We start from the raw sequence: 21,260 nt of genomic DNA on the forward strand, positions 1-21,260 counted from the left end.
CTGCATAAACTCTAAAAACCTCTAACCAACAGTTTGGATACTTCTATAGACCAGTAGGGAAACAAAATTTTGGTTTGCAAACCTGAGTTTAGGCTAACAGTGTAAAATAGGCTTCCTGGAAAGGACTTTCTCAGTAAAAATAACTGAAAATTCAATACTTAATATCCATTTCTTCCTTTCAGTATCATTCAGAGACAAAGCATCCCTCTCTAAATAAGCAGGTTTTCTTCTACTGGGTTGTAATTATTGCTTTTCATAATCAGTTCATCATCAAAACTACATTTTACACGTTATGTTGATGTCGCTTTTTCAGTATTATCAGAGAAACAAAATTCCTTTATGAATAAACATTTTCTTTTACTGTAATTATTGCTTTTATGATCACAAACAATTATACTATACATATTCTAGACCAGGAACTTGTCAAGCCACTTGGAATAAAGTGGATAAATGGGCCTGACTTAATGGAGCTTACATGCCAGTTGTGAGACAGACAATTAACAATAAACCAAATAATACAATTAATATAATTAATATATAATACAATATAATATCAGGCAATTACAAGTCCTCAATAAGTTCCTGCTAAAATGTAAGTTTCTCAGGAGCAACCATCTTGCTCTGTTGTGTGTATGGATCTATATCAATTACTAGAACAGAACCTAATATATGTTAGCCACTTAATAAATGTTTTATGAATGTTCTAACTAGCAATACCTGATAAAATTTATTTTACATAAACTGCACTTTTACCAGGCATCGAAGATCTCAATCTTGACCATATCCGGCCTTCTGTGTCGCTTCAACTCATAACATGTCATTTCAACTCAAATCATTTCCAGATTATAGAAAAGTTGAATGAGGACCAAGAAAAACCTGAAATGGAAAACTTTTAAAATATTCTTAGGAACACAGAATAGCATACATAGGGTTTTCCATTAAATCAATGGGATTTGTATCATGAATATGACCTCCTTAATGGCAAAACTCATGTCTATCATGTTTAATACAGATTATAATCTAGCAATCTCTAGGAGAGGAGTGACCTTGTCTATTTTGTTCTCAGTACATAGTAGGTACTCAATATAGTTATAAAGATGATAAGCTAATAAATTAAATAATCCACAGCTTGTTTGGAGCCTAATAACATAGAAAGGGTTCTTGGAACATTTATTCAATAAATGAAGGAACAATAAATGTATAAATATTTAGTTAAGCCATATATAAATTGAGTATTTGTTTTCATCCATTAAGTATAGAATCCTTACATCATTAGGCTGTGAAAATTAAAAACAATTACATTTGAGAAAATATGACCTATTTAACAGTGCATTTTTTTCTTTTAAATATACTTGATTTTTATAACAGTTTTAGGTTCACAACAGAACTGAGCGGAAAGGATAGAGATTTCCCATATGTCCTTTGCTCCTTCACATGTGCGTCTTTTGTTACAATCAGCATCTCCACAAAAATGGTACATTTGCTACAATTGATGAACCTACACATTATTGTCACTCGAAGACCATAGTTTACATTAATATGTTCTCCCAATATAACGCTGTACATTGTTTGGGCTTTGGCAAATGTCCAATGACATATATTCACCATTATAGTATCATCTAGAGTAGTTTCACTGCTCTAAAAATTTCCTGTGCTCCACCTATTCATCTCTCCCTCCCTGTTAACTCCTGGCAACCACTGGTCTGTTTACTGTTTCCATAGTTTTGCTTTTCTACAAAGTCATATAGCTGGACTCATACAGTATGTAGCCTTTCAGTTTGGCTACTTTCACTTAGTAATGTACATTTAAATTTCCTCATGTTTTTCCATGGCTTGATAGCTCATTTCTTTTTCACACTGAATAACAGTCAATTGTCTGGATGTACTACAGTTTATTTACAAATTTACTTAATGAAAGATATCTTGGTTGCTTCCAAGTTTGGACAAAATTTTGGCTTTATCTTTTGATTTCACGAAAAGCTCTATGAGTAAAGCTGCTGTGAATGTGAAGGTTTTTGTGTGGACATAAGTTTTCAGCTCATTTGGATAAACACCTAGGAGGAAGATTTCTCAATAATATGGTAATAATGTGTTTCGTTTGGTAAGAAACTGCCAAACATCTTCCAAAGTGACTGTTTATTTTTCATTCCCACCTGCAATGAAAGAGAATTCCTTTTGCTCCACATGCTCACCAGCATTTAGTGGTGTCAGTGTTCTGAATGTTGGCCATTCTAATATGTTGTTGTGGTATAACATTGCTGTTTTAATTTCCATTTCTCTAACATGATATGGAGCATCTTTTCATATGTTTATTTGTCATCTATAAATCTCAGGTGAGGTGTCTCCTCTAGTCTTTTGCCCATTTTTAACCAGGTAGTTTGGTTTCTTATTGTTGAATTTTTAAGAGTTCTTTGTAAATTATGGGAAGAGTCCTCTATCAGATATGATTTTTGAAAATATTTTCTCCCAGTTTATGGCTTGTCTTCTCATTCTCTTGACAGTGTCATTCACAGAGCAGAATTTTTTAGTTTTAATAAAGTCTAGCTTATCAATTATTTATTTCATGGATCATGTCTTTGGTGTTTTACCTATAATGCCATTGCAATACACAAGGTCATCTAGATTTTTTTTTTTTTTTGCCATTCCCAAGGTTATCTAGGTTTTCTCCTATGTTATCCTCTAGTTTTATAGTTTGTCATTTTACATTTAGGTATATGATCCACTTTGAGTTAATTTTTATGAAGGGTGTAAGATGTCTGTTTATATATTTTTTATTATACTTTAAGTTCTGGGGTACATGTGCAGAAAGTGTAGTTTCATTACGTAGGTATACAGGTGCCATGGTGGTTTGCTGCACCCATTAACTCGTCACCTACATTAGATATTTCTCCTAATGCTATCCCTCCCCTAGCCCCCCACCCCCTGACAGGCCCCAGTGTGTGATGTTCCCCTCCCTGTGTCCATGTGTTCTCATTGTTCAACTTCCACTTATGGGTGAGAACATGTGGTGTTTGGTTATCTGTTCTTGTGATAGTTTGCTGAGAATGATGGTTTCCAGCTTCATCCATGTCCCTGCAAAGGACATGAACTCATCCTTTCTTATGGCTGCATAGTATTCCATGGTGTACATGAGTCACATTTTCTTTATCCAGTCTATCATTGATGGACGTTTGGGTTGGTTCCAAGTCTTTGCTATTGTGAATGGTGCCGCAATAAACATACGTGTACATGTGTCTTTATAGTAGAATGATTTATAATCCTTTGGGTATATACCCAGTAATGGGATTGCTGAGTCAAATGGTATTTCTAGTTCTAGATCCTTGAGGAATTGCCACACTGTCTTCCACAATGGGTGAATTAATTTACACTCCCACCAACAGAGTAAAAGTGTTCCTATTTCTCCACATCCTCTCCAGCATCTGTTGTTTCCTGACTTTTTAATGATTGCCATTCTAACTGACGTGAGATGGTATCTCATTGTGGTTTTGATTTGCATTTCTCTAATGACCAGTGATTATAAGCATTTTTTCATATGTTTGTTGGCTGCATAAATATCTTCTTTTGAGAAGTGTCTGTTCATATTCTTTGCCCACTTTTTGATGGGGTTGTCTGTTTTTTTCTTGTAAATTTGTTTAAGTTCTTTGTTGATTCTGAATATTAGCCCTTTGTCAGATGGATAGATTGCAAAAATTTTCTTCCATTCTGTAGGTTGCCTGTTCACTCTGATGATAGTTTCTTTTGCTGTGCAGAAGCTCTTTAGTTTAATTAGATCCTATTTGTCAATTTTGGCTTTTGTTGCCATTGCTTTTGGTGATTTAGACATAAAGTCTTTGCCCATGCCTATGTCCTGAATGGTATTGCCCAGGTTTTCTTCTAGGGTTTTTATGGTTTTAGGTCTTATGTTTAAGTCTTTAATCCATCTTGAGTTGATTTTTGTATAAGGTGTAAGGAAAGGGTCAGGTTTCAGTTTTCTGCATATGGCTAGCTAGTTTTCCCAACACCGTTTATTAAATAGATAATCTTTTCCCCATTGCTTGTTTGTATCAGGTTTGTCAAAGATCAGATGGTTGTAGCTGTGCGGTGTTATATCTGAGGCCTATGTTCTGTTCCATTGGTCTATATATCTGTTTTGGTACCAGTACCAAGCTGTTGTGGTTACTGTAGTCTTGGAGTATAGTTTGAAGTCAGGTAGTGTGATGCCTCCAGCTTTGTTCTTTTTGCTTAGGATTGTCTTGGCTATGTGGGCTATTTTTTGGTTCCATATGAAGTTTAAAGTAGTTTTTTCCAATTCTGTGAAGAAAATCAGTGGTAGCTTGATGGAGGGAGCATTGAATCTATAAATTACTTTGGGCAGTATGGCCATTTTCATGATATTGATTCATCCTATCCATTAGCGTGGAATGTTTTCCTACTTGTTTGTGTCCTCTCTTATTTCCTTAAGCAGTGGTTTATAGTTCTCCTTGAAGAGGTCCTTCACATCCTTTGTAAGTTGTATTCCTAGGTATTTTATTCTCTTAGTAGCAATTGTGAATGGGAGTTCATTCATGAATTGGCTCTCTGTCTGTTATTGGTGTATAGGAATGCTTGTGATTTTTGCACACTGATATTGTATTCTGAGACTTTTCTGAAGTTGCTTATCAGCTTAAGGAGATTTTGGGCACAGACGATGGGGTTTTCTAAATATACAATCATGTCATCTGCAAACAGAGACAATTTGACTTCCTGTCTTCCTATTTGAGTACCCTTTATTTCTTTCTTTTGCCTGACTGACCTGGCCAGAACTTCCAATACTATGTTGAATTGGAGTGGTGAGAGAGGGCATCCTTGTCTTGTGCTGGTTTTCAAAGGGATGCTTGCAGTTTTTGCCCATTCAGTATGATATTGGCTATGGGTTTATCATAAATAGCTCTTATTATTTTGAGATACATTCCAATGATACCTAGTTTATTGAGAATTTTTAGCATGAAGGGGTGTTGAATTTTGTCGAAGGCCTTTTCTGCATCTATGACATAATCGTGTGGTTTTTGTCATTGGTTCTGTTTATGTGATGGATTACATTTATTGATTTGCATATGTTGAACCAGTCTTGCATCCCAGGGATGAAGCCGACTTGATCTTGGTGGATAAGCTTTTTTGATGTGCTGCTGGATTTGTTTTGCCAGTATTTTATTGAGGATTTTCACATCGATGTTCATCAGGGATATTGGCCTGAAATTTTCTTTTTTTGTTGTGTCTCTGCCAGGTTTTGGTATCAGGATGATGCTGGCCTCATAAAATGAGTTAGGGAGGATTCCCTCTTTCTCTATTGTTTGGAATAGTTTCAGAAGGATTTATTATTTTACGTGTGGATGTCCAGTTGTTCCAGAACCATTTGTTGAAAAGAATATCTTTTCTCTATTGTGCTGACTTTGTTCCCCATTCAAACATAAGCTGACTATATTTATGTGAGTCTATTTCTGGGCTCTCTTTTTGGTTCCATTGATCTATTTGTCTATTATTTCACCAGTTCCACACTGTCCTGATTATTACAGATTTATAGTAAGTTTTGAAGTCAGCTATTGTCACTCCTCTGACTTTGTCCTTCAATATTGGGTTAACTATTCTGGGTCTTTTGCTGTCTATATAAACTTTAAATAAGTTTGTCAAGATACACAAAATAACCTGTTGGAATTTTTATTGATATTACATTGAATCTATAGATCAATTTAGAAAAAACTCACTTCTTGAAAATATTGTCTTACTCTCCATGAGCATGGAAAAACTGTCTATTTAGTTTTCTTTGTTGTTTTTCTTTTTATTTATTTAGTTATCATTATATTATTTAACTTTTATTTCAGGTTCAGAAGTACATATGCACGTTTGTTCTGTAGGTAAAATGTGTGTCATGGGGGATTGGTGTACAGATAATTTCATCACCCAGTAATAAGCATAGTACCTGATAGGTAGTTTTTTTATCCCAACTCCCCTCCCACCCTCCACCCTTAAGTAGGCCCCGATGTCTGTTGTTCCCTTCTTTGTGTCCATGTGTACTCAATGTTTAGCTACAACTTATAAATAAGAATATGTGGTATTTGGTTTTTCTGTTCCTGCATTAGTTTGCTTAGGATAATGGCCTCCAGCTCCATCCATGTTGCTGCAAAGGACATAACCTCATTCTTTTAATGGCTGCATAGTATTCTATGGTGTATATGTACCACTTTTCTTTATCCAGTCTACAATTCATGGGCATTTAGGCTGATTCTGTCTTTGCTATTGTGAATAATGCTGTGATGAACCTTCACATCCATGTGCCTTTATGGTAGAATGATTTATATTCCTTTGGGTATATACACAATAATGGGATTGCTGGGTCAAATAGTAATTCTGTCTTAAATTCCTTGAGAAATTGCCAAACTGTTTTCCACAGTTTCCAAAAGATTGAACTAATCTGCATTTTAACCAGCAGTGTATAAGAATTCCCTTTTCTCCACAACATCACTAGCATATGCTATTTTATTTACAACCATTCTGACTGGTTTGAGATGATATCTCATTGTGGTTTGATTTGCATTTCTTTAATGAGTAGTAATATTGAGCATTTTTTCATATGCTTGTTAGCTGCATGTGTGTCTTCTTTTGAAAAGTGCCTGTTAATGTCCTTTGTCCACTTTTTTAATAGGGTTGATTGTTTTTCACTTGAAAATTTGTTTTAGTTCCTTATAGATTCTCAATATTAGTCTTTGTCAGATGCGTACTTTGCAAATACTGCCTTCCATTCTGTAGGTTGTCTGTTTATTCTTTTGATAGATTCTTTTGATGTGAAGAAGGTCTTTAGTTAAATTAGGTCTCATCTGTCAATTTGTATTTTTGTTGCAATTGCTTTTGGCATCTTCATCATGAAATTTTTGCTAGGTCCTATGTCCAGAATGGTATTCCTAGGTTATTCTTCAGGGTTTTTATAGACTTGGGTTTTACATTTAAGTCTTTAATCTATCTTGAATTGAAGCAAGAAAGGAAACAGTCCAGTTTCAATCTTCTGCATATGGCTAGCCAGTTACCCCAGTACCACTTTTTGAATAGGGAGTCCTTTCCCCATTGGCTTGTTTTTGTTTATTTTGTCAAAGATCAGAGAGTTGTAGGTGTGAAGCCTTATTTCTGGGCTCCCTATTCTGTTCCATTGGTCTATGTAGCTCTTTTTATACCAGTGACATGCTGTTTTGGTTACTGTAGCCTTTTAGTATAATTTGAAGTCAGGTAATGTGATGCCTCCAGCTTTGTTCTTTTTGCTTAGGATGGCTTTGGCTATTTTTGGTTCCATATCAATTTTAAATACTTTTTTTCTAATTCTGTGAAAAATGTTATTCGTAGTTTCATAGAAATGGCACTGAATCTAAATTGCTTTGGGCAGTATGTTAATTTTAACAATATTTATTCTTCCTATCCAGGAGCATGGAATGTTTTTCCATTTGTTTGTGTTATCTCAGATTTCTTTGATGTTTTGTAATTCTCATTGTAGAGAGCTTTAACCTCCCTGTTAGCTATATTCCTAGGTATTTTATTATTTTTGTGGCTAATGTGAATGGGATAGTGTTCTGAACTTGGCTCAAAGCTTAGATATCCTTGGTGTATAGAAATGCTACTAATTTTTGTACATAGATTTTGTATCCTGAACTTTGCTGAAGTTGTTTATCAGATCTAGGAGCCTTTGGCCAGAGACTATGAGTTTTCTAGGTATAGAATCATATCTGCAAGTGGAGATAGTGTGACTTCCTCTCTCTTGGTTCTTTATCCAGCTTGTCACTCTGAGCCTTTTAATTGTGGCATTTAGCCCATTTACATTCAAGGTGAATATGGATATGTGCATATTTGAACATGTCATCATGTTGTTAGTTGGTTATCATGTAGCCTTGTTTGTGTGGCTGCTTTGTAGTGTCAATGATCTATGTACTTAAGTGTGCTTTTGTAGTGGCCAGTAATGGTCATTCTTTTCCATATTTAGCACTCCCTTCAGGAGTAAGGACCTGCCTTCAGGGAGGTCTAGTGATAATGAATTCCCTTAGCGTTTGCTTGTCTGCAAAGAATGTCATTTATCCTTTGCTTATGAAGCTTAGTTTAGCTGGATATGAATTTCTTAGTTGGAATTTCTTTTCCTTAAAAATGCTAACTATAGGCTCCCAGTCTCTTCTGACTTGTAGTGTTTCTGCTGAAAGGTCTACTGTTAGCCCGATGCAGTTCCCTTTGTAGTCGACCTGCCCCTTCTCTCTAGCTACCTTTAGCATTTTTTCTTTCATTTTGACCTTGGTGAAACTGATGGTCATCTTGTGTAGTATCTCACAGGGATTCTCTATATTTCCGGAATTTGAATGTTTTCCTCTCTAATGGGATTGGAGAAATTTTGATGGATGATACCCAGAAATATTTTTCCAAGTTGCTTGCTTTCTCTTCCTCTCTTTCAGGGATGCCAATGAATCATAGATATGGTCCCTTTACATAATCCCATATTTCTCAGAGGTTTTGTTCATTCTTCTTTTAGCTGTTTTGTTTTGTTTGTTTTTGTCTTACTGAGTTATTTTGAACAACTGGTCTTCAAGCTCAGAGATTCATTCCTCAGCTTGGTCAATTCTGCTTTTCATACTAGCAATTATATTCTGAATTTTTTTAAGTGAGGTTTTCAGCTGTATCAGTTCAGTTTGATTCAAATGTCCATTCACCTTTCTTTTCTTATATCATTTTTATTGTATCCCTTAGAACCCTCAGATTGGGTTTCCATTTCTCCTGAATCTCAAAGATCTTTCTTTCCATCCATATTCTGAATTATATTTCTGTCATTTCAGCCATTTCATCCTGGTTAAGAACCATTGCAGGAGAACTAGTGCAAGCATTTTGAGATAAAAAGACACACTAGCTTTTTGCATTGCCAGAATTCTTACACTGGTTATTTTTCATCTGTGTGGGCTAATGTTCCTTCAATGTTTGTAGCTGCTGTCCTTTGGATAGGATTTTTTGCTTTTATCTTCTTTGATTCCCTTCTTTGTGGCACCCTCTGAAGCTGCAGCCCAAGCTGTACTTTGGCCCCTTGTAGTCATGGCTGGAGCACCTGGGACACAGGGCACCAAGTCCCTAGACTGCACACAGCACAGGGAACCTGGGCCCAGCCCACAGCACCATTTTTAACTCCTAGGTCTCCAGGCCTGTGATGGGAGGGGCTGCCACAAAGATCTCCGACATTCCCTGGTAACATTTTCCCCATTGTCTTGGTGATTAACATTCAGCTCTTCATAACTGATGCAAATATCAGCACCAGTCTTGAATTTCTGCTCTGAAAATGGGATTTTCTTTTCTATTGCATTGTCTGGCCACACATTTTCTGAAATTTTATGCTCTATTTCCCTTTTAAAACTGAGTGCCTTTAAAATCACCCAAGTCACCTTTTGAATGCTTTGCTGCTTAGAAATTTATTCCACCAGATACTCTAAATCATCTCTCTCAAGTTCAAAGTTCCACAATTCTCTAGGGCAGAGGCAAAATGCCACCAGTCTCTTTGCTAAAACATAACAAGAGTCACCTTTGCTCCAGTTTCCAACAAGTTCCTCATCTTCATCTGAAACCACCTCAGCCTGGATTTCATTGTCCATATCATTATCAGCATTTTGGTCAAAGTCATTCAACAAGTCTCTGGGGAGTTCCAAACTTTCCCACATTTTCCTGTCTTCTTCTGAGCCCTCCAAAGTATTCTGACCTCTGCATGTTACCCAGTTCCAAAGTTGCTTCCATATTTTTGGGTATCTTTTCAGCACCACCCAACTCTACTGGTACCAATTTACTGTATTAGTTCATTTTCACACTGCTGATAAAGACATACCCAAGACTGGGCAATTTACAAAAGAAAGAGGTTTAATGGACTTACAGTTCCACATGGCTGGGGAGGCATCCAAATCATGGTGGAAGGCAAGGAGGAGCAAGTCACATCTTACATAGATGGCAGCAAAGAGAGAGAGCTTCTGCAGGGGAACTCCTCTTTATAAAACCATCAGATCTCATGAGACTTATTCACTATCATGAGAACAGCATGGGAAAGACCTGCCCCCATGATTCAATTACCTCCCACCAGGTCCCTCCCAGAGCACATGGGAATTCAAGATGAGATTTGGGTGGGGACAAAGCGAAACCATATCATGTATCTATTTATATGAGCAAAATTTTTTTTCTTTTTTGGCCTGTTGTTGATGTGATGAATTACATTAACTGATTTTCACAGAATTTTATTTGTTAACTATAGAAATAAAGTGAAAATGGCAGCAACAATTAAAATGAATGCAATATAAAAACTATAGGAAGGAATAGAGGAGATAAATAATTTAATATAAATGGGATGAGCAATGAAGAAATGTAGATAAGGGTATGCCCACTCTTATAGTACCAGAAAAATTTCTTACTATAATGTAAATGCTAAATTATAATTTAATCAGAATTAAAAGCTGCTCTGCTAGCATACTTGTATTCACACTGTCGAAGGAATATTTTAGAATGAAAAGAACTATATTGAATTTGAAAGACTATTATATTTTAAATGATACTTGGGCATATTTTGCTTATGGATACTTTCCTGAATGTTACAAGAAGACACCATTTAACATTACACATAATATTGGACTGCTGATTTCTGAAACGCTTTCTGAGCATAAGGTAATAAACCCATAACTTGTTTAAATGTCATTCCCTGGCCTTGTCATCAGCACCTGAATATAATCTCAATTGCCACATTTCTGAAAGACTTTTTCCATTCAAAATTTGTACATTGAGAGGAGTCACTGATTTAAAGTCTTGAGGCAGGAACATATGAATAATAGATTGGAAGACCCTATTGCCAGAAAATAAAGATGGCTTTAAAATAGATCTACAGTAGTTTTAAAAGATCAAAGGTGTGCCCTATAAAAGAGCTCCCACTGGCCAAAATGTGAAAAACTAAAACATCAAAAAGAGGATAATAATTACAATTATTTGGAACATGTTTCATCTGTGAAAAGCCTTGGGTACATGATGATACTTGCAAATGAAAATGTTAATTCAAAATGTACAAAAGTGAATTGTAAATATAAAAGGACACCGTAACAGAATAATACACTAAAATACAATGGCAACCTAATTGGAATTTCTTCTTTTTTAAATTAAGCATTGCTACATATATTTCTGTCTCCTTTAAGTAAGGGATAGTGGCTATAAGGAACTGTAGGAAAGCCATCTAATTCTGGAATATTATGACACCATAAAAAATCAGGAAGAATAATCAGCACTGGTGTTCATGTTCACCACACACAATGACTTAACAAATGAAAATACAGCAATGAGTTGCTAAAACTCCAGAGACAGAAACTGAATACTTAGATATATAATTTTCTTAAAGCAGAAATCTCTAGATAACCTAACAACTTAAAATAAATTGCTAATAAGGTACAAGGAGATAACTTTTAAAAGGACAAAGATATTCCCAGATCAAAAGTTGATGGCCATGTGAATGGGGAGGAACACCAAAATCTAAAATCATGCATGGATTTGTAAAGTCCAATTGATGTAGTAATGAGCTTTGACTCAAGAAGAGGCTCAGCCAGTGAATGTTGATTCAGGTTTGATTTTTCAAAGATAAAATTAGATCCTGTGTCTTGGCCAGAATTAGCATCTATGGCTGGTTTCACACAGTGCTCTTTTTCTTTATGATCTGCCAATATTTCTGTAACTGTAGGTAGATATAGACATATATAGAGCTATTAGAGAAATAGAGAAAGTCTTTAAAATTTATATATGTGTGTGTTTTATGTATAAAATCCTACATAATTTATATAGCAAAGCAGTACAAAGTTCGCTGGAAAACTGAGAAAGCTATTTGTTTAGTTAATTGGCCACTTCTAAAAGAATAATAAAACTCTGTATCTCCTCAAAAACCAAATGGCTACACCTTGAGTTTCCCTGAAAGACAAATGGTTACATCTTGAGATAGGATCCTACTTTAACTGCAGAGATGTGTTTTTATATTTCAAAAGGGTATGAGGCCTGTAACTTTAGATAAATCATAGCTTTAAAAATATTCCTAAAATGCCAATTTTAAACATTCCTATTTTAAGATTATTTTAATTATATTTGTTGTAATAACTTTATTATCATGGGAACAATTTGTATATGATTAAGGTATTGGAAATAATTGAGAGTCTTTGACATATTAAACTTGTTTGTGATTGCATAGATAAAAAAATTGACTAAGTTTATAATCTACATCTAAATGTCTAGCAATACTGTATTTTGTTTTAATGGTATTTGTGTATGGATATTTAAATAGTTTTAAAAATCAATTCATGGATTTATAACTTTATAGTGTACTGGAAATGTAGTACTCTATACTCTTCTCCATACACAAATGTTTTTCTGTTAGTAACACTCCCTGCAACATTTGTGTAAGGCCCATAATATTTTCCAAAGGCCAAACTCTATAAGAAATTATTGTTCCAGGACAACATGCACAAAAAAATTTAGTTAGTAGCCATGGCTCTTCAAGTTGGAATAATGAAAGCAGCAGGAATTATATATAAAACATACACATACACACACAGACACAAACACACACACACACACACACAAAGAATGTACACCAAAAGAGGAACTACAACATAACAAATACAGCAGTCCAACAAATAACTTTTCATTATCTTAAATAAATTAGTGACAAGATTTTTCTATCCTAGAAAACAACACAAAACCATTTAATGTTCTGTTTAAACTCTTTAAAGTACAAAATAAAGACATCAGTAGGGAGAAGAAAATAAATTTTGAGCTGTTAGAGCTCTAGGAAACCAACGAAGAAAAAAAAAATTCTTCAGAGATAAGATACGTTAGAAACAATAAAAATGGAATAGGCATGACTGAAAACATAAACAAGAAAATAATTAGCAGAATTGAGGTTTATATTAATCCATCCTCATGCTGCTAATGAAGACATACCCGAGACTGGGTAATTTAAAAAAGGATAGAGGTTTAATTGACTCACAGTTGAGCATGGCTGGGGAGGCCTCAGGAAACTTATAATCATGATGGAAAGGGAAGCAAACACATCCTTCTTCACATGGCAGCAGGAAAGAGAAGAATGAGAAGCCAGCAAAGGGGGAAGCCATTATAAAACCATCAGATCTCATGAGAACTTACTCACTATCATGAGAATAGCTTGTGAAAAACCACCCCCATGATTCAATTACCTCCCACGACACATTGGGATTATGGGAACTACAATTTAAGATGAGATTTGGGAGGGGACACAGCCAAACCATATGAAGGTTATTACCAAAATAACTGGAAAAGATAAAACCTGAAGAATAATCAGGGAATGTAGGAATGATAAATATGAGAGACAAATTAAACATAAAAATTATTTAAATGTAAAAGGTACTACATCTTCAGTAAATGTTTTAATATGTGTACCAAAAGGAAACAACTTCTCTAGAAAAAAATGAAATGAAATGTTAAATTCCAAGGCATATAGTGGTAAACTACTGAACATCTAGCATGTTAAAACTATTCAAATAGACATCAGTAGTGGAAATGCAAGTCATGCAGTAGTGGTGAGAAGTATGTTGACCTCAGCCTTCTACAGACCAGCATTCAACTCAAAATTATGCAGCAAGTTACCCCAGTTTGAGAAAAAAATTATGTTTCAAAAATGTTACATCCAGCAGTTTTTCTTCTAGTGATAAAACAATAGAAAATATTTTAAGGCATATAATTGCCAGATAATATAGCTTTATTTTATATATCAAACTCACAAATAAAAAAATACTTGATCACAAGATCCAACTAATTGGCTGTATAATTTAAAATAAAGAAATTAGGAATAATGTAAACAGAGCAAAAATGGCGATGAGAAATAAATTAATTTTAATTTAGACAATTGATGCTATTTTAATATTAGAGTTAGAGAAGAGTAAATAAATGATATAGAAGTTGATCATAGCAAAAAATATTATAAGTGAATAAAAGCTGGAGATAGTAAAGGGAAAGTTGGAATAAGTAAGGGGTTGAATGCTAGTTTTCTCAAAATTTACAGAAACCTGCCAAAATGTATGATCTAGATTTGAAACATAAACATGTATTAAAACAAAATGGCTCCAAATTCTTAATACTTTTGAAAATCTATCTTTTAATTAAGTTTTTTCATTAATATTTAAAAAAATAAACACTTACCTTAAGCTCTGCTATTCCATGTTTCCTTTCAGTTTATTTTATTGGTTACATAAACATAAATGTAATTGCATTACTTTGTAGTTTAAAAAGAGCACAGGTACTATGAATTTAATTTGAAAAATTATTAGACTTTTTCTTTAATTTTTGAATATTTGAATTTTTATAAATGAGCATATTTCCAATTTTAATAAATCATGGTACCATTATTTTTATAAAGGTAGTTCAAATTAATTATATTTATAGATGTTTTCCAAATACTACCAGACACAAAGAAGGCACCTATAAAATGGCAGGTTTAGACAGGACTAATCAACGAATCATTTGTAATTTAGAAACTTGCATTAGGGATCACATTCTTTTTGCAGAGACCACTCAAATCCTCTTCATTCTTTCATACTGTATTAACACAGATCAGACCTAACTGACTCTTAAGGAACAAATGAGCGGTTGTGTTCTACAACCAACAAATTTCCAATAAAGGAAGTCCAATTAAAATCTCATGTCTTTAATTGTGCAGAGATGTAATCAAGCTTAAAGAGAGGCAGAGAAACAAGATGTATGCAGTTTATTTAGGAGAATGGGCATATTAATTCTTAACTTTAATAATTTTAAAATAATGTCTATGGTTCCAAAATGCGCATTTAATTTCTTCTCTGTTCTCTTCAGGATTAACAAGTAAAACAAAGCCACCATGCCAGTATATTGGGAATAACTGAAATTCAAAATATGAATTAAGGTTTCAAAGCAGGCAGGTATACAGCTAAAAGCAATACTTTAAGTTCCATATTTTCAAAATGGTTGAAAAGCATATACAGGAAAGGTATATATTATCTTCATGTTTCACAGGTTAGGATATCTGAATCCTAAAGCAATTGTAGAATTTTCTACAATTCTTCAGGGAGATTACATCCAAGTGAAATCACAGTCACTGTTTATTTAATTCAATTGAACTCTATATCTTTGACTAAACTAACTTTTCCATTTTTTTTAACAAGAAACTAGTTTGATTTTCACCAGAATTATAAGATTCTTAATTTATTGCAAGGGTTCTACTTTATATTAACATAATTCAACTCAATGGTCAGGGGAGTCAGTTGTATCCATTTTGCAATAAATATTTCGAGAACTAAACTAAACTAAAAATATCCAGCATATTAATGCACCAAGTAATATTCTATGTACTATTCTATCTCATAAACATTTCAATAAGACAATTAAATTGAGTTTCCAGTGAAAACATGCATTATGTATGTATCCAAGCTAATTCAATCAGCAAAAAATCTATTAAGCTTACTTTATTTAATGATATTACTGTGCTACTTTATACAACCAAAAATAGGAAATAAACATGACTTATCATATTTAAAAATGCAAGTTCTGACTCCTTAAGAAAGTCTTTTAAATTATTGCATGCTAATTTAAAAAGATATTTTCTAAAACGTTAATGTTTATAATTAATCAAAATACCTCAATCAATTTTTGTTGGGGGGGCTGGGAGTTTAAAATGTGTAGAAAAAAATACATTATATCATTTATCTGAATCCTAAAAGTAGCTATTTGCTTGTATATCCAATTCACTTAGAAAAAGCGAGAAACGGCAATACTTCAGAAGTACCAGTTTGAGCTTTATAAAAATTTTCCCAAATAAAAGTCAAATTATTTTCCTGTCATCTAATATCATATAATTAATCTTCACTTACAACTCAAGGCATGAGATGACTACGTAGACATTTATCCTATTTTCTTTATCTTTACTGCCACAAAACATTTGAAAATAATATTCATTTGTCTTATTTCCAGTCATGAAAAACTTAATTTAATTATCACAGGTGAACTTAATTACTTCAAGAGTACTATAAAATATTAAGAATTAGAAAAGTGAAAAATATAGTTTATCTGCTCCCTCACAAAACTAGTGTTTGATATTCAGATCTTTATAAATCTATACTCTTGACAAAATAAAATTAAGAAAGTATATTGGTTTTAAAAAATAAAAAAATAAAATCACAGTTTCTCAAAAAAAGAAAGGGTATCTGGAAATTCTAAGTAACTTCTACTCTTTTTTGTTGGTTGGTTCGTTTTTTACACCATAAATATGTGGACAAAAAAGTCAAATTCTGTAAAATATTTGAAGAGATTTATTCTGAGCCAAATATGAATGACCATGGCCCGTGACACAGCCCTCAGGAGGTCCTGAGAACATGTGTCCAAGGCGGTTGGGGTGCAGCTTGGTTTTATACATTTTAGGGAGGCATGGGACATCAATCAAATACACTTAAGAAATACATTGGTCAGGCTGGGCGCGGTGGTTTAAAATACATTGGTGGCCGGGTGCAGTGGCTCACGCCTGTAATCCCAGCACTTTGGGAGGCCAAGGAAGGTGGACCACCTGAGGTCAAGAGTTCAAGACCAGCCTGGCCAACGTGGCGAAACCCCATCTCTACTAAAAATACAAAAAAATGAGCTGGCTGTGGTGGTGGGCACCTGTAATCCCAGCCACTCAGGAGGCTGGGGCAGGAGAATCTCTTGAACCTGGGAGGCAGAGGTCACAGTGAGCAGAGATCGCGCCATTGCACTCCAGCCTGGATGACAAGAGCAAGACTCTGTCTCAAAAAAAAAAAAAAAAATGCATTGGTTTGGTCCAGAAAAGCAGAACAATTCCAAGGGGGAAGGGCTTCCAGGCTATAGGTACATTTAAACATTTTCTGGTTGACAATTGGTTGAGTTTGTCTAAAGACCTGCGATCAAACAGAAATGAATGTCTGTGTTAAGATAAGAGGTGTGCAGACCAAAGTTTTATCAAGCAGATGAAGCATTTAGCTAGCAGGCTTCAGAGAGAACACGTTGCAAAATGTTTCTTATCAGATTTAAAGTCTGTGTTGATGTTAATGGCAGAGAGGTATAATGAGCCACCAACCCCCACTTCCCATCATGGCCAGAAACAGTCTCACAGGTTAAATATTAAGAGCCCTGGCTGAGTAGAAGTCCATTCAGATGGTTGGGGAGCCTTAGATTTTTATTTTTGGTTTACAAATATATACAATTTTTATTTGTCAATTTTAAAACAAGAAATTTCTTTCCCTTCTCGGACTTCATTTTTTTCCTCTGTAAAATGAAGGGGGTCAGACTATTTCAGTTATTTGCCACCTTTTTTAATAGAAGAAGCCTTCTGTCAAGCAGTCTTTAGCAACATCTCAAATAAAACAGTTAAAAGTAGTCTTTGATCAAAATGTTTTTGTTTGTTTGTTTTTTGTTTTTTGTTTTTTGTTTTTTTTTTGAGACAGAGTCTCCCTCTGTCGCCCAGGCTGGAGTGCAGTGGTGCCATCTCGGCTCACTGCAAGCTCTGCCTCCCAGGTTCATGCCATTCTCCTGCCTCAGCCTCCCGAGTAGCTGGGACTACATGCACCTGCCACCACACCCGGCTAATTTTTTGTATTTTTAGTAGAGACGGGGTTTCATCATATTAGCCAGGATGGTCTCGATCTCCTGACCTGCTGATCCGCCTGCCTCAGCCTCCCAAAGTGCTGGGATTACAGGCATGAGCCACCACGCCCGGCCTGATCAAAATGTTTTTAAGAAAATGTTATGTAATTGCTGTATAATGGGATATATTTACTATACAAATCAGGACAGAGGTTGCCTTAAAATTTTTTTTAAATTTCAATAGTTTTTGGGGACAGGTGGTATTTGGTTACATGGATAAGCTCTTTAGTGGTGATTTCTGAGATTTTTGTGCACTCATCACCTGAGCTGTGTACACCGTACCCAACATGTAGTCCTCCCACCCTTGCCCCCACTCCTCAAAATCCATTGTATCATTCTTACACCTTTATGTCCTCAATTAACTTCTAGGCTTAATTGTTTGTTAAACAATCCAATAGTAAAGATATACATCTTACCAGTAATGTCTGAGAAGCATCATATGTTACTATCTTTAAAAGTGTGAAAGCAACTAGAGGAGGAGAAAATACAGTAAACTTTAGCTCAATTAAGTTTAAGGTTACAGTGGAGAAATGGGAAATTATTAATATACTGGGCTTTTCTACTGACTTTTTTCTACTACATCCATTTAACTGCAGAATAAAAAATTAAGATTCAAAATTTTCATAAGAGTTTACAATGTAGTAGACAAACAACAAATAAATGTTAAATGATGTAATGAACATAAAGCAAGTAGATTTAAAGAATTTTAGTTGTACAAGAAAATGCATATAGTATATTCAATTGAGTATAGTATAAACTCAGTGCATCATCATATATTTTTACACTGGATGACTATCCTTTAGAAGGTTTCTCATCTGCCTTTCTAATATTCTTAACACTGTTCACTTGCCTTTCCTTTCCATATCCTTAAAGATCCTTGGCTCAACCCTCATCTCAATAGATAACGTGGTATTTCTCAACTGTACCGTTGTTTCTCTTTAGCTAAGTGTAGAATCTCTCCAAATTAACCTTTTAACATATATTGTCGCCATAGTCATTTCCCAGACCAGTTTGATTCATCCTCTTGAGGAGGTCTTGTGTACATACCGATAATATGGTAAAATATAAAATGTGATCAAAATGTTGTCCAAAGATCATTTTTTTAAAAATATGAATACTTTGGGAGGCCAAAGCGGGAGGATTACAAGGTCAGGAGTTCAAGACCAGCCTGGCCAATATGGTGAAACCCCTTCTCTACTAAAAATACAAAAAAAAATTAGCTGGGCGTGGTGGCGGGCACCTGTAGTCCCAGCTACTCAGGAGGCTGAGGCAGGAGAATTGCTTGGAAAAGAGAGGCAGAGGTTGCAGTGAGCCAAGATTGCGCCACTGCACTCCAGCCTGGCTGACAGAGCAACACTCCATCTCAAAAAAAAACAAAAAGCAAAAAAACAATGAATACTCCTTATCTCACTTTGACTATAAAATAGCACATATAATACATTTTTAGCAAGATGCCATCAAATGAATAAAAAGTCTTTATTTTAAAATATTCTAAAATTTAAAAGAGCACCACTCTACAAAAGCAACTTTTCCAGGTCTGCTACACTACTGAGCTCATATTTTGGTTTTGATTTAGGACATTTTTTTTCGTCTATATTGCATTCCTTTGCAAAAATGTCCTGTAAGAGGAATGTCTGTGTTTCGTTAAGTCAGTTAAGCTCACCTATACATGAATATCTCTTTCACATTATAAAATAAAGGTCTCTCATTTCTCTGACTATTGTTTAATCGCAAAACCTATTTTAATTATGTAGATATTGCAGTGTGATTTTTATTCAACTATCTTGTTGTAATGATCAGGGAGATGTACCACCTGGTTCTCCTTCAAGGAAGAACTCGTTGCACTAGTTGCTCTGTCTTTTCAGGTATTGTTCCAGCTGCCTCCCTCAAGGTCATGCCGATTTCTGGCATCCCAGATCCAATGGCTGCTCCAAATGCAGGCATTAAGGTCCAACCTTCTGGCCCGTAAGGGACAATTCTGAAGAACCAGTATAGTTCCAGAATTTCCCCCATGAGATGAATTGAGACTCGATAGACCTGCCTCAGAACCGGAAATTTTTCTCTTCCCAAGCCTGCTTTGTTTTCGGCCCTTCCATGGGTTTTGATCCTGCAAACTAAACTTTGTCTCAGAGTCTGCTTCCACAATTGTTGCGCAAGTAAAATAATTTTTTTTAAGTCGTCACATTGCAGCTGAATACCTGTCAATAATTGTATAGGTATTTTTAAATTTCACAGTAGTTGTCTGCACCCAACAAGGCAGATGTTTTCTAGAAATGACTGGAGCAAAAACTTCAATTGATGTTGCCTTATGTGAAAAATTGTCAGATTAATTTGATTAGGGTACTATAATAATGTAGTCAAGTGGCTTTAAAAAAAAAATAGTGCACTAGTCTCCTTTAATTGAGACTCTGAGCCGGGGCTATTTCTGGCGCTGGCACGGCTCCAAGAAGGCTCTCCTAGCCATCACTTTTCCACCTACTTCTTAGAGAAGGGAAGATGAGCGAGTTGATCTCGAAGTCCAGCCAGCCCTTGGCCTCCAAGCAGGAAAAGGATGGCACTGAGAAGCGGAGCTGGGGCAGGCCGCGCAAGCAGCCTCTGGTGAGTCCCAGGACAGCGCTGGGAGGGAGTCAGAAGGAGCCCAGTGAAGTGCCAAAACCTAAGAGACCTCAGGGCCGACCAAATGGAAGGAAAAACAAGGACGCTGCCAAGACCTGGAAAACCACCACAACTCCAGGAAGGAAACCAAGGGGCAGACCCAAAAAACTGGAGAAGGAGGAAGAGGAGGGCATCTCACAGGAGTCCTCGGAGGAGGAGCAATGACCGTGCGTGCGTGTCGCCTGCTCCTCACTGGAGGAGCAGCTTCCTTTTGGGACTGGACAGCTTTGCTCCGCTCCCACCGCCCCCGTCCCTTCCCCAGGCCCACCATCACCACCGCCTCCAGCCGCCACCCCTGTCTTCCACCTGCGACTTCACCACCACACTACACAGCACACCAGCAGCTTCAGGGCCCCCATGGGCTGAGTGGGGAGCAGTTTTCCCCTGGCCTCAGTTCCCAGCTCCCCCCGCCCACCCACGCATACACATGTGCCCTCCTGGACAAGGCTAACGTTCCACTTAGCCGCACCCGGCACCTACTGCGTCCCCACTCCTTTGGTGGTGGGGACATTGCTCTTTGGGCTTTTGGTTTGGGGGCGCCCTCTCTGCTCCTCCATTGTTCCCTCCGGCTTCCCACAGTGGGGCCTGGGAGGGTTCCGCTGGCCTTAAAAGGGGACCAAGCCCCATCTCATCCTGGCCTGCCCTACTCCACTGCCCTGGCAGCAGCAGGTGTGGCCAATGGAGGGGGCTGCTGGCCCCCAGGATTCTACCAGCCAAGCTGTCTTCCTCACCACGTGGGGCTCACACCTTTCATCCTTCCCCACCTTCCCTAGTCCCTGCACTAGGTTGGATAGCCCCCTTTGGCTACAGGAAGGCAGGAGGGGTGTGAGCCCCCTACTCCCTCTTTGCAGTGGCCCCAGCCCCCTTGCCCTCCACCTGGGATCTGAGTACTTATTGCAGTGATGGAAATGCAGTCACTT

General features: G+C 36.3%; 1 protein-coding gene across 2 annotated transcripts; it reads left to right on the forward strand.

Moving 5' to 3' along the window:
- Window positions 1-20,181: 20,181 nt before the first annotated feature.
- LOC100979841 (high mobility group protein HMG-I/HMG-Y-like) lies at window positions 20,182-20,622 on the forward strand. 2 transcript variants are annotated; one of them, XM_024927289.2, is made up of 2 exons: window positions 20,182-20,283; window positions 20,317-20,622. In XM_024927289.2, the coding sequence occupies exons 1-2, from the start codon at window positions 20,182-20,184 to the stop codon at window positions 20,503-20,505; spliced, it is 291 nt and encodes a 96-aa protein (XP_024783057.1). In that variant the 3' UTR covers window positions 20,506-20,622. The 2 variants fall into 2 exon arrangements, with proteins under 2 accessions (XP_024783057.1, XP_008971240.1); XM_008972992.2 differs by having other exon boundaries at window positions 20,182-20,622.
- Window positions 20,623-21,260: the final 638 nt, after the last annotated feature.

The sequence above is a fragment of the Pan paniscus genome, chromosome X (genome assembly GCF_029289425.2).
Source record: "Pan paniscus chromosome X, NHGRI_mPanPan1-v2.0_pri, whole genome shotgun sequence".
NCBI classification, from domain to species: Eukaryota; Metazoa; Chordata; class Mammalia; order Primates; family Hominidae; genus Pan; species Pan paniscus.

Bases quoted from the DNA above. Each gene is read 5' to 3' on its own strand.
- LOC100979841 (XM_008972992.2), top strand. From the start codon at position 20,182: ATGAGCGAGTTGATCTCGAAGTCCAGCCAGCCCTTGGCCTCCAAGCAG.